This window comes from Lepus europaeus, chromosome 15 (genome assembly GCF_033115175.1).
Source record: "Lepus europaeus isolate LE1 chromosome 15, mLepTim1.pri, whole genome shotgun sequence".
NCBI classification, from domain to species: Eukaryota; Metazoa; Chordata; class Mammalia; order Lagomorpha; family Leporidae; genus Lepus; species Lepus europaeus.
The window spans coordinates 58,802,204-58,815,572 of NC_084841.1; the positions used below are offsets into that span (position 1 = coordinate 58,802,204).

Sequence of the window (13,369 nt, forward strand, 5' to 3'; positions counted from 1 at the left end):
AAAAGTGGCTGGATTAACTAAAGCTAGCTTTAAACCAGTTGACCTTGGTTTTGGTGTGGGAAATTCTACCTTATTGTCAGTTTCCAGATGGGAGGCAAGAGGCACAGGAATGGGTTTTGACTACGCTTTATGGTAACAACATTATCGACAACCTTCCTGCCTTTAGAATGTGTGCTTTTTGTAAATATTGAGTGGCACACTGTTTGGTGTTCATGTCATCTCTCAAGATCATAAATATTTAAATATCAATGTTTTGTTTATTGATGTGTAGGTTAATAAGAATTTGAGTTTTTCTTTCTGTATTTAGTGGCATTTAAATTAATTTATTTTTGACTTCTCACTTTGCTTTCTTGTTAGAGTATACATCAATGTGATTATTTGAGCAGAAAAAGGTTGTGTATATCAAACCTTCAAAAACTGAATAGTATTTGAAATTCCATAAAGAAACCTGTAGTTGAAGAAATCTTAAGTTGAACCCTGTTGTAGTGTAGAGAATCCTTTGGTAAACTTAAGGGACACTCCATCTTCTCTGCCTTGTGAAATCTAGTCTATCATGTATCAAGTTGACCTGAAGGGAAGTACAGGTATTTTGGTGCTTTAGAGAGTAGATACTTTTCAGGTATCTTTTTCTCTTGAAACTTTCCAGCTAGCTGCTCACCAGATTTAGTGGTTAGATTTTAGAGTGTACAATGAGATCTAATCAGAATAGCCTTAACCTAAGAATTTCAATAATCCTCTTTGAATTTCTTTATTAGTACATTAATGATGCCAGTTAACTTTCCTACTGGGGAGGAAATGTCATAATTAAAGCACATCTTAAAATAACTGCTGTCCCTGCTCTCTTGCTTTGGTAATCATTGATGCTATTTTTTGTTTGTTTTTCTGTGAGAAGTTTTGTTGTAGAGACCTCTCTAAGTGCCTGAGCAAAGCATAAATTATCCTTAGATCATTCTCCACTGACCAAATTAGTTTAAACTAACTGCTGCTATCCTTAGTACCACACGGGATATTATACAGAAATTCTTGAATATCCTTGAGCCTGCTGAACATTTTAAGTCCTTAATATTGAGAAAAAGAGGTAGGAAAGAATGTCCTGCATCCTGTACCGTGTAGTAGAAGGAAGGGCCTATTAATGTATTGTTGAAGTGCGTAGGTAGGTAAAATTGTAATGCACCAACACAAGTTTCAGATAATTGCTCTCAGATAATTCCCATATAAATATTGCTTATCATATATAAGAATTTGATTGTTGTATGATTAAATACAAAGAAACTATTTTTGATGCAGCATTTCGAATGGAGTATTAAACAGTTTTAGATTGAAGTTTGATAATAATTTTTAGCACTAGATGATGATAGAAACGCTTCTGTTACAAGCATAAATAACCAAATTAACTTAGATACCAATACAATATAATTACATAGGAAGGGTCTGACAAGGTCTGTGATATGTGTTGTAACTGAGATCCAAAAATATTTTAAATATCCAAGGATCAAAAAATCAAGGTCCACCTGTCAGTTATGTCATTTATTATTTATTTTAATCTTTTGCCTGAATAAAATTGCTAAATATAATATTATTTTTTCATTGATTCCAACTTAGAACCTTAAGTTTCTTTTCTTTGAGCAGATTATTCCTATGTTTTTCCTTTCCCTTAGAACATTTGCACCAGTGTGGGATGTGTTCAAAACATCTACAGAGAAATTAGCAAATTGTCACTTGGATCTTGTTAGAAAATTGCAAGAATTAATAAAGGAAGTTCAGAAGTATGGAGAAGAACAAGTAAAATCTCATAAGAAGGTATCATTTTTTTTTCTTGTTAATTGATTGGTCATTTACTGGGTGCTTTAGAGTTCAGTCCTTTTGATGAATCATCTTGTACCAAACAGACTAAAGAAGAAGTTGCAGGAACTCTGGAAGCTGTCCAAACCATTCAGAGCATAACTCAGGCTCTCCAGAAATCCAAGGAGAATTACAATGCCAAGTGTGTAGAACAGGAGCGGTTGAAAAAGGAAGGAGCTACACAAAGAGAAATAGACAAGGTAATCATGATACAATAATACCTTTGTGGCTTCAAAGCGCTTTATTGTACTAGACTGCATTAGATCTTCACTAAAGAAAATCTCATCATAAGGATGAAGACTGCACCTTACTGTGTTAGTGATTGCCTAAGTAATGCAGTAGATTTATTTGTAAGATGTTCTTTGTGTAGTAGATATATTAGCAAACACTTTTTTTTTCTTGCCGGATATTTTTATAGCAAGATAATTGATGAGATACTGTTGGGTTAAATCATATACCATTCGGACATTTGGCAGTGGTTAAGATGCCTCTTGGGGGTTACGTGTATCCTGTATTAGAGTGGCTGGGCTCAAGTCCCAGTTCCACTCGTGATTCCAACTTTCTGCTGACACATACACTAAGAAGCAGCAGATAATGGCTTAAGTACCTAGGCTCCTGCCTCCCGTGTGAGAGACCCAGATTTGAGTTCCTGGCTCCTGGCTTCAGCCGTTCCAGCCCTGGCTGTTGTGGTCAATTGGGGAGTGAACCAGTTGATGGAAGAGCTCTTTCTGTCTCTGCCTTTCACATAAAAACCATTTTAACAACGAGGCGAAACTTTTTTGAAGTGGGAGTTTGGAATGTATAGAAAGGCAGTAGATACTTGAAGAGAATTTTTACATGCATATTGTGTGTGATTTATTGCTGTCTTTGAACACATTTAAGTAGCATTGTGGTAAACCACAATCCTTTTCAAAATAGTTTAAGTGGGGCTAATGCTGTGACATGACGGGCAAAGCTGCTGCCCTCAGTACTGGCATCCCATATATGCACAAGTTCGAGTCCCGGCTGCTCCACTTCCGATCCAGCTCTCTGCTTGGCCTGGGAAAACTGTAGAAGATAGCTCAAGTCCTTGGGCCTCTGCACCTGTGTGGGAGACCTGGAAGAAGCTCCTGGCTCCTGGCTTTGGATTGGTGCAGCTCTGCCCGTTGCGACCATTTGGGGAGTGAACCAGTGGATAGAAGACCTTTCTCTCTCTCTACCTCTCCTCTCTTTGTGTAACTCTGACTTCCAAATAAATAAATAAATCTTTAAAAAAAAAAAAGTTGAACCATCCATTTGTTTGATGTATGATATCTAAGTTATCAAGGAACTACAGGGAGTGATGATTTTGAAAACTTTATAAAATATTTGAAACACCTCATAGAAGAAACAGATCAAATTGAACCTTTAAAAAAGATTTAATTATTTATTTGAGAGGCAGAGTTACAGATAGGGAGAGACAGAGAGAAAGGTCTTCCATCTGCTGGTTCACTCCCCAAATGGCCCTAATGGGCGGAGCTTAGCCAATCTGAAGCCAGGAGCCAGGAGCTTCTGGGTTTCCCACGTGGTACAGGGGCCCAAGGACTTGGGCCATCTTCTACTACCTTTCTAGGCCATAGCAGAGAGCTGAATTGGAAGTGGAGTAGCCGGGACACATATGAGATACTGGCACTATAGGTGGCGGTTTTACCCACTGTGCCACAGTGCCAGCTCCCAAATACTACCTTTATAAGATGACATTAAGTTGGGACCCTGGAGGCTGGCAAGAGATAACCTAAAAACTGTTAGATGAGGATGGATGAGCATAAAGGAGAAAGCGTAACCCAAGTCTATGAAAGCCATTTATTTTATATTTTGTGTGGAGTTGTTGAGCAGATCTGATGGAGGGAGAGAGAGAAAGAGAAGAGGGGACAAACAAAAGCCTTCCATCCAGAATGAACAAACAACCAAAATTCTAGAGCACATGAAAGAAATATGCTGTGGCATAGTGAGTTAAGTTGCTGCCTGTAGCGCCGGCATTCCGTATGTGGGCTGGTTGGAGTCCTGGCTGCTCCACTTCCAATTCGGCTCCTTGTTAATGTGCCTGGGAAAGCAGCATTGGAGGGCCCAAGTGCATGGGCTGCTGCACCCAAGTAGGATATCTGGAAGAAGTTCCAGGATCCTGGCTTTGCTCTGGCCCAGCCCCAGTTGTTTCAGACATTTAAGAAGTGAACCAGCAGATGGAAGACCTCGCTCTCTGTGCCTCTTCCTCTTTCTCTGTAGCTTTGCCTTTCAAATTAATAAAATAAATCTTAAGTAAATGTAATAATTGGAATAAGAATTTATTGCAGGATTGAGTATAGACCCAACCCTGGCTGTTGACATTTGGGTAGTGAACCAGCAGATGGGAGCTCTCTCAAATAAATAAATGAAAAACAAAAAAAGAGAATTTGCTTCAGGTGAAATTTAAATTTATAAAACTGATAGAAAAAAATACTTACATGTCATGGTTGTTTGAAGAAATAAGTGATTGTAAGTTTATATTATAGAAGGTTAAGCAATTAAAATCATAATAAAACAAGATCTACTAAATAGGCAAAAACAGTTCATTAGAAAATTTGGAAATAAAAGCCTCATTCTTTAATTTATACAAAAAAGTGGTATAAAAAAGAAACTTCATGTTTGATATAGTCAAATGATGGATTTGGAGGATTGTGTAGAGTGAATGTTCTTTATCTAAAATACATGGGACCAGAGTGTTTTGGATTTCAGATTTTCTCAGATTTTGGAGTATTTGCATATATGTAATGAGATATCCTGGAGGAAGGGCCCCCATTCTAAACACAAAATTAATTTGTCTCATACACATTGTGTAAGACTGAAAGTATTTTTGTACAGTGTTTTATATAATATTGTGTATGAAACAGAGATTCATGGTGTGGAATTTTCTACCTGTGGTATCATATTAGTACCCAAAATGTTTTTTGGAGTGTTTTGGGTTTTCAGATTATGAGTGCTTTATCTGTACTGAGAGACCTCATGCAGAATATAGCACAGATAAAAAAAATTAATTAATTTGAATTTCCAAAGGGAAAAATGAAAGAAATTGCGGATAAGTCATATTTGAAGCAATAACAGCTCAATTTTTCAGAATTGAAGAAATTCAAGAACCCTCAGGTTGAAAGTATATTGTAGATATTAAGCAGATTAAATAAAGATAAATTAAGATTTAGGTACCACAGCAAGAGAGAATATTCAAAGCTAGAAGGTAATTTTTTTTTCCCCTCAAATTTCAAAATTCAAAACGTATCTTCGATTGATGGTACATATAATCATTGTTGGTAAGGTGGCATTTATAGTGTAGTTTTGTTGCCTGTGGAAACTTGGTTGCTTGATTGGACAGCTGCAGTGCTTTGATATTTCAGTTAACCAACCAACCACTTAAGGACCATTTGAAAGAATTATAGTTATGATTGTTGCCTGTAAAGCTTTTGTTGACACTTTCTGGTAAGATCAAGTACTTGAAAGAAAATCTGGACATAATAGCGGAGCACTTTGCAGAAATGCTGGGTCAATAATGTTCTTGATGTGATGATGTTGGAGATAATATCTTATGAGACAAAAGAGACCTCCTTGACCTCTGAGTTAGGAAGTAATTGAGAAGGTTCAGAATTTTAATATCAGTATGACTTAGGATTACTCTCTCTGGTCATTTTGCTTTTGTTGCATTTTACATAAAATGATTCAGATAAAAATCTACTTCTAGCAATAAATATAAAAGTGCTTTAAAAATTTTAAATTTATTTTATATATTAGAGAGAGGCAAAGGGGTATCTTCCATTGCTGATTGACTCCTCAAATGCCCAGAACAGCTAAGGCTGGGTCAGGATGACGCCTGGGACTCAACCTGGGTCTTCCACGTGATTGGCAGGGACCAAAGTACTTGCCATCATCTGCTGCCTCCCAGGGAATGCATTAGCAGGAACCTGGATTGGAAGTGGAACTGGGATTTGAACCCAGGGTCTCTTACAAGTTGCATCTTAACTGATACACCAAATGCCCACCCACTAATGGTATTTTCTGTTTTATTAGTACACAAGAAAATAGTATGCCTTAAAATTAATAGCATATCAGATTTAGTGGTAAAGTATGTACATTAAGTATAACTATAGAAAGAATTACAAATATAATTTCAATTCCTAAATAAAAAATAAGACAAATTTTATATTAATTGAAGAGGAGAAAGAAGAAATAGAGACGTGAAGAAAATGAATGGGAAGCAGAAAAACCTCAAAATGAGTTGAAGGAAATAAATTCAAATATACCAGTAATCATAATATATATAAATTGATTAGAATCCCCTAATAATAGATTGTCAAATTGGAAGAAATCTTATGTAAAACAATGTTCAGTAATATGGGAATATTTCAAATATACTATACTGCAGTTCAAATAAATGAACTAAATAGAGGGAAATAATAGATTTGACAGTTAAAATACTGTACCAAAAAAAAAAAAAACAAAAAAAAACCACTAGGGGTTGAAGAACAAATAGAATCTTGAAGCTAGGTGATGGGTTCATAGGATCTATTAAAACTTCTTTTGTGTGTTCTGTAATTTCTATTAACAGAAAAGGAGTGGGGCTGGAATGACATGTATTAACATGGGTAGATCTAAAAAGCATAATGTTGAGCAAGAAAAGCAAAGTCTCTCACAGTCTGAGTTAGCAGGAAACTGGAATCAGGAGCTCTAAATAGCTGAGTATCAAACCCAGGCACCTTAGTGTAAGACACAGCTGTCTTAACTGTGAGCCCAGATGCCTGCCACAGTGTTTTTTTGCTTTTATTTTTGTTTTTAAGACTTAGATTTTTCAACCATTTTCCCTTGGGGAACTTGAAAACAATACCATGAATATTATGACATAGACATACTTCTTACACATATTCACAAACCCTTATTTTTATAAAACACCAGTTAGTAGGCATACTACTTGTTTCATATGTATATATTCACAGGATTTTATTATAATAGTAAGACTGGCACTTAAAGAAAATCTGACACTGTGACACAGCAAGTTAAGCCCCTGCTTGGGATGCCCACATTACACATGTTCATCTTGATGTTGGCCAACCTTACATTTTTTTCTAGAAGTATTAAAGTTTAGCTTCTGCAAGGGGAAGTCTTTTCCTGTGGATGTGTCTTATCTCATTATGGCTTAGGCATCTCCTTTTTTTATTTCTTTTTTCCTTAACATTGCCCTTGCCCATCTGTGCTATTTCACTCTCTCATAAAAGTTCAAATATAATATAAAATTAACCTGGCACTTTAGGAAACGTGAAGATAATTCTTATTCTTCTGGCTGCCTTCCATCCCCCCCCCCCCATTTTTTAATATATACACCCTTACTGATTTTGTAACAACCAAATAAAGTTCTAGCAATAAAAAAAAACAAAAACAAAAAAAAAACCTTGTAAGTCAAAAAAATCTTTGATGGGCATTTGATACAGCAATCAAAATGCCACTTGGGATGGCAGCATCTCATACTGGAGTGCTTGGTTCTAGTCCAGGCACCCTTTCTGGCCCTGCTTCCTATTACTGTGCATCCTGGAAGGCAGTTGGTGATAGCTCAAGTCCTTGGGTCCCTGTCATCCACTTGGGAACCTTGGATTGAGTTCTAAATGGCTGGCTTCTGCACGGCCTAGTACAGGCTGTTGGTGAGTATTGGGAAGTGAGCCAATGGATAGAAGTTTTTTGTCTCTCTTTCTCTTTCTCTGTCCATCTCTTCATTTCAAATAAAATAAAAATAAATTTTAAAAAACAAGAAAATATTATTATTATTATTAATTTTTTTTTTGACAGGCAGAGTGGACAGTGAGAGAGAGACAGAGAGAAAGATCTTCCTTTTTGCCGTTGGTTCACCCTCCAATGGCCGCCTCAGTAGGCGCGCTGCGGCCAGCGCACCGCGCTGATCCGATGGCAGGAGCCAGGTGCTTCTCCTGGTCTCCCATGGGGTGCAGGGCCCAAGCACTTGGGCCATCCTCCACTGCCTTCCCGGGCTGTAGCAGAGAGCTGGCCTGGAAGAGGGGCAACCGGGACAGGATTGATGCCCCGACCAGGACTAGAACCCGGTGTGCCGGCGCTGCAAGGCAGAGGATTAGCCTAGTGAGCCGCGGTGCCGGCGAAAATATTAATTTTTAAAACATTTTATTATTGAGTACATCTTTTGTTGGTTTTCCAAGTGCTTCTTTCAGTTGCTGTGTCATTTTCTTATGATTCTGGTATATTATTTTTACCTTGAAGAGTGAGCACTGATGTACAAAATTAAAGCTAGATTTTAAAAGGGTACCTTTTTTTTCCCTTTCCTACTCCCTAATGAGAGAAATGAAATGATACTGTTTCCTGGTATCAGAGAATGCTGCAGAAACTTACCTGTTTACAGTGTTGAGTTAAATTCAGTTTAGTCTTTGAGATAAAGTGATAGATAGTTCAAGTTAGAAGTAGTGAGAAATAAATGTGTATGCTGAGCTGAGTGGCTAGAACAAAATTTATGATGAGAATGTTGTAGAAGTAAAAAGTTAGGAAAATATTCGGTTACTATTTTTAGCCCTCTTTTTGTTTAAGATTTTCCTTCTTCCTGTATGCTAGGGTTTTTTTGTTTTTGTTTTTGTTTTTTTTTTAAGATTTTGATTATTTATTTGAGAGGCAGAGTTACAGACGGGGAGAGAGAGAAAGGTCTTCCATCTGCTGGTTCACTCCCCAAATGGCCACAATGGCTGGAGCTGGGCAGATCCAAAGCCAAGATCCTGGAGTTTCTTTCAGGTCTCCCATGTGAGTGCAGGGGCCCAAGCCCTTGGGCCATCTTCCACTGCTTTTCCAGGCCATAGCAGAGAGCTGGATCAGAAGAGGAGCAGCTGGGATACAAACTGGCGCCATATAGAATGCTGACGCCACAGTAGGAGGCTTAACCTACTACACCACAACCCTGTCCCCTTTTACTCCTCTTGACTCAGTGAAGATTTGAGTAGCAAAACCAGTTAGAATTCTAGAGTTGATTGGAACACAGAAAGAAGAAATGATGCTTTAGAGGCTTACTTCCATCTCTTAAATTCCTATGTGATGTGATGTAGGATGTTGTGAAATAATTGCTTTGTTTATATTCTAGAAATACAGGTCTTCTGTGAGGAGTATTGTTCCTCTAGACCATCATCCTTTGTGTCTGTGAGGTTATAAATTCCTTGTGAGTGAGAAACCATCATTGTACTGTCTGTACTTGGGAAATAATTGGTATAGCAAAATATTATTTGAATTTTTCAGTTAATATGTTAGCTATAGACCTTAAAATATTCTTATCTTTTTAATGATTTATTCAAGTATTTTGTGATTTATTGAATTATAAAGTGACAATTTGCATGAAACAGTAAATAAGTATTTTAGTTCCTATCCTACCACTATGTTACCACTAAGGTTATTAAAGGCTCCACATGTGTTATCCCCTCCTATCTTCAAAATGCTTCTTTTTTCTTGGAGAGTCAAAACGTACTAGTAAATAGTGCAGAATGAGAGGTTCCAGAGAGGATTGAATGGGGGCCTGTGCTGTCAGTGGGTTAAAGCTGTGGCCTGCAGCGCCAGTATCTCATATGGTTGCTGATTTGAGTCCTGACTGCTCCACTTCCAATCCAGCTCCCTAGTAATGTGCCTGGGAAGGCAGTGGAGTATAGCCTGAGTCCTTGGGCCCCTGCTCCCATGTAGGAAACTAGGATGACCTCCCATGTAGGAAACCTGGCTTTGGCCGTCCCCTGGTTGTCGCGACTGTTTAAGGAGGTGGAAAATCTGTCTCTCCTGTCTCTCTAACTCTGCCTCTCAATAATAATCTTTAAAAAATAAATAATAAATCTTAAAAAAAAATAAAAAATAGAGAGGTGGAATTATAAGTTGGGAAGAAGATGTATCTTATTTTGAACAGAACTTCAAAGAAGAAAACCTGTATGAAGAGCCCATGAAATAAATTACTTTTAAAAGTATAGTTGTTAGCATTTGTTTTTTTTTTAATTTCTATTTTTATGAATCTCTTTTCTAATTATAAATATCTGTGATCATTATCAATAGCTGACACACAGATTATTAATAGATTATTATTAGTAGAGAATAAAGTAGGTGTTGGGATGAAGAATGAAGAAGAGACTACAAGTGGGACTACATTTACAATGTGCAGTGTAGATTTTTTTTTTAAGATTTATTTATTTATTTGAAAGGCAGAGTTACAGGAGAGAGGGACAGACAGATTGTCAGACCTCAGGTTCACTTCCTAAATGGCTGCAATGGTTGGGGCTGGGCCAGGCCGAAGCCAGGAGCTTCTTCTCAGTCTCCAGTGTGGGCTCAAGGGTCCAAAGACGTGGGCCGTCTTGGGCTGCTTTCCCAGGTTCATTAGCAGGGAGCTGGATAGAAAGTGGAGCAGTCAGGACTCAAAGTGGCTCCCATATGGGATGCTGGCACTTGCAGGCGGTGGTTTAACCCACTGTGCCACCGTGCTGGCCTCCAAACATAGGTTGCTAATTGTCTTTGTTTAGACTGAACTTGTAGGTGGTTAGAAGAAGAGACTAAAATCTCTAAATAAAAAGGAAATCTAGAAAACCATGCCCACTATGATTGTTGTCTAAATAAATTCTAGCATATTTAGTTATCTGGATTAACTGGGGAGGTACTTAATAATCTGCTAATGTCCATTTCATCTAATTTTTATATGTTCGAAGAGGGCCATAATGTTTAGAGGAAATACAATGCTCTAAAATAATGTCAGGTGGCCAGATGATGGGAATAGTTAAGAAAGAAAAATCCTTAAGCACAAACCAGAAACTTGTTAGAGATTTTAGTCACCTTCTCTAGGGATGGACAGTTCAGGACAAGTCAGTAACGCAGATACATTTTTATATAATAGCGAAATAGAATGTGTGTTCCTGATGGTGTTCCTTGTTAGAATGTGGTAATAGCAGGCTGTATTTATTTTGGAAATGTAACTGTATACCAGATCCTGCCCCAAGAATTTTTTCTAATTACATTTTATCACTACCACAGTTCTGAAAACTAGGTGATTTTGTTTACATTTTAGAAAAGAGAACTGTTTAAAGCTAAAAACACAAGGTCAAGAAGGTAGAAAATGGTAGAGACAGAATTTGAATCCAGTTTCTTTTGGCTCCAAAACCAGTTGTGTTTACACTGCACCATAAAGTGACATCCTATATTCCTTATTTTAGAAGGCATATATGCTTATATGTTATATATACTTTAGTTTTACAGAGTGAAATTGTCTGTTGAAAGGGTAGGTCAATATCTCTTGCCACTCCCAAAACTCAGGATAAATGTAGTTTTCCTATTTCCAGTTCTTTTTTTTAGAATTCTGATCACCGCTGAAGATAAATACATATTGACACTAATTGGCTGTACGCAAATTACTTATTTTACAGCTTTCCTTTCCCTCACTGGCTCCTAACAGTATTTTTTTCTCATCTAGTCATTGCCTTCTGCATTTTCCACAACCATAGTTTGAACCTTTTTTCATTTACCTTAATACTTTGGTTTTCTTAATTATGGTAAACCATCTCTCTCTCTCTTTTTTTTTTTTGACAGGCAGAGTTAGTGAGAGAGAGACAGAGAGAAAGGTCTTCCTTTTCCATTGGTTCACTCCCCAAGTGGCCGCTATGACCAGGTATTGCACCGATCTGGAGCCAGGAGCCAGGAGCCAGGTGCTTCTCCTGGTCTCCCATGCGGGTGCAGGGCCCAAGGACTTGGGCCATCCTCCACTGCCTTCCCGGGCCACAGCTGAGAGCTGGACTGGAAGAGGAGCAACCGGGACAGAATCCGGTGCCCCAACCAGGACTAGAACCCCGTGTGCCGGCACTGCAGGCGGAAGATTAGCCTAGTGAGCCACGGCACCGACCAACCATCTCTTAACCTCCTTTGCGGGCTCCTTTTGTGAGTCCTGCACTGCCGGGATGGTGGGGCAGTGGCGACAAGAATCACTGGAGACAAGTTTTGGTGAACATGTCAAACAACAATCAAGCATAAGCTTTTAAAGGGCAGGCAGAGGCGGTTTAGCTAGTTCAGGGCAACACTGATTCTATAGGACAAAGCTGAGACTGACGCTGCTGTGCTTCTCCAAACAGCTTGAAGGTCACATAGCCTACATAGCCTTCCAGGTGGTCCTATTGGGAATGGGCCACACCTGGGAGCTGTTTACCTGATTGCCAATTATGAGGCCCTTCGGCAGGAAGGGGGTGGGGGAAAGGGTCTTTCCCTGAGGCATGCTGTGCAAGTGCCCTCTTAACCTCTTGCGTGGGCTAGGCAGGCAGTCTCCCAGCCAGGCTCAGGATCACCCACACTCCTTGAGAAATTGGAGATCTTTTATAACGAAATCCTGCAGCTTGTCTTTCTTTGATCTTTAAACTCTTCATGCTGACCCTGCCCCCCACTTTCCTGTGTGCAAATTGATCAGTCTTTGAGAATGGTCTAGTTTCTGTTTTTGTGCAGATTGTTCTTCCTTTATCACGTCCTGGAGGAAAAGCTCTCTATATAATTACCTCCATGTTCTTCACTGCCCATGCTATTAGTAAGTTTTGATTGATTAGGTAACTTCCTCAATACTAGAACCATAATATTATACTAACCATTTTTTTAAGAGTAGAAATCTCATAAAAACAGATTAAAAACAAGCTTACAAGTTTGGTGGAGTGTAATGGAAACAGAAACTTCAAGGAAAACCATTGTTAACTTTTTGAACTAGGTTTGTAGACTCAGACATTAAGTGTCATATATGTGCGTTGTGGGGGAGGAGGGAGGACTTACAGGAGTGTCTAGTATGCCCTGTGGTATTGTGTCACATGATTGTACATTGTTAGGAAATTTCTTCCCACAGTGTGGTAACATATTCTTAGTAACAATGTAATGGGGTTCTACTGTATGACTTTGGGCTATAAAATGAGAGTGTTTTAACTTTTCAAAGCGTGTTCTGTCTGAAAGGAGAGTCAGTGTTTAATTCCTGACTTACTGTCTGACCATAACAACAACAAAAGACTAACACAGCCTTGACAACAGGTATTAAAATGAGTTATTTGTCATATTGAACTCTTAAAATGTATTTTACTTTGTTATTTTGTTTTAATTTATATTGGGAAAGAAAAATGGCCAGTGCACAAAGATGTTTTTGTTTTATTGCAGGCAGCTGTTAAATCTAGGAAAGCGACAGATACCTATAAACTGTATGTGGAAAAATATGCATTAGCAAAAACTGATTTTGAACAGAAAATGACAGAAACTGCTCAGGTTGGTATTTTTAACACTTTAAAATCACAAACAGGATATTTTGTATTTGTGTATACTTTTTAAATGAATTTTTCTGTCACAATTTTTTAGAGTTAGAAATTTTAAAATGCACAGTCTCAGTGTTGTAATAATGCTATTTGAAAAATAGGCATATTGTTTGGGTGGCTGAGATCGAGATGCAATAATGCATTACTATGTTGGAAGAAGTTGTTCAGGTAGCTCTAGATTAAAGATTCCTGGGGAAAAACTAGGT

General features: G+C 38.1%; 1 protein-coding gene across 2 annotated transcripts in view; it reads left to right on the forward strand.

The window, feature by feature from the left end:
* FCHO2 (FCH and mu domain containing endocytic adaptor 2) overlaps window positions 1-13,369 on the forward strand; it is a 142,178-nt gene that overhangs the window by 34,563 nt on the left and 94,246 nt on the right. For both annotated transcript variants that reach the window (XM_062212237.1, XM_062212236.1), the window contains exons 4-6: window positions 1,659-1,800; window positions 1,890-2,042; window positions 13,012-13,116. In XM_062212237.1, the coding sequence (XP_062068221.1) occupies window positions 1,659-1,800; window positions 1,890-2,042; window positions 13,012-13,116 (400 nt within the window). The remainder of the gene's footprint in view (window positions 1-1,658; window positions 1,801-1,889; window positions 2,043-13,011; window positions 13,117-13,369) is intronic.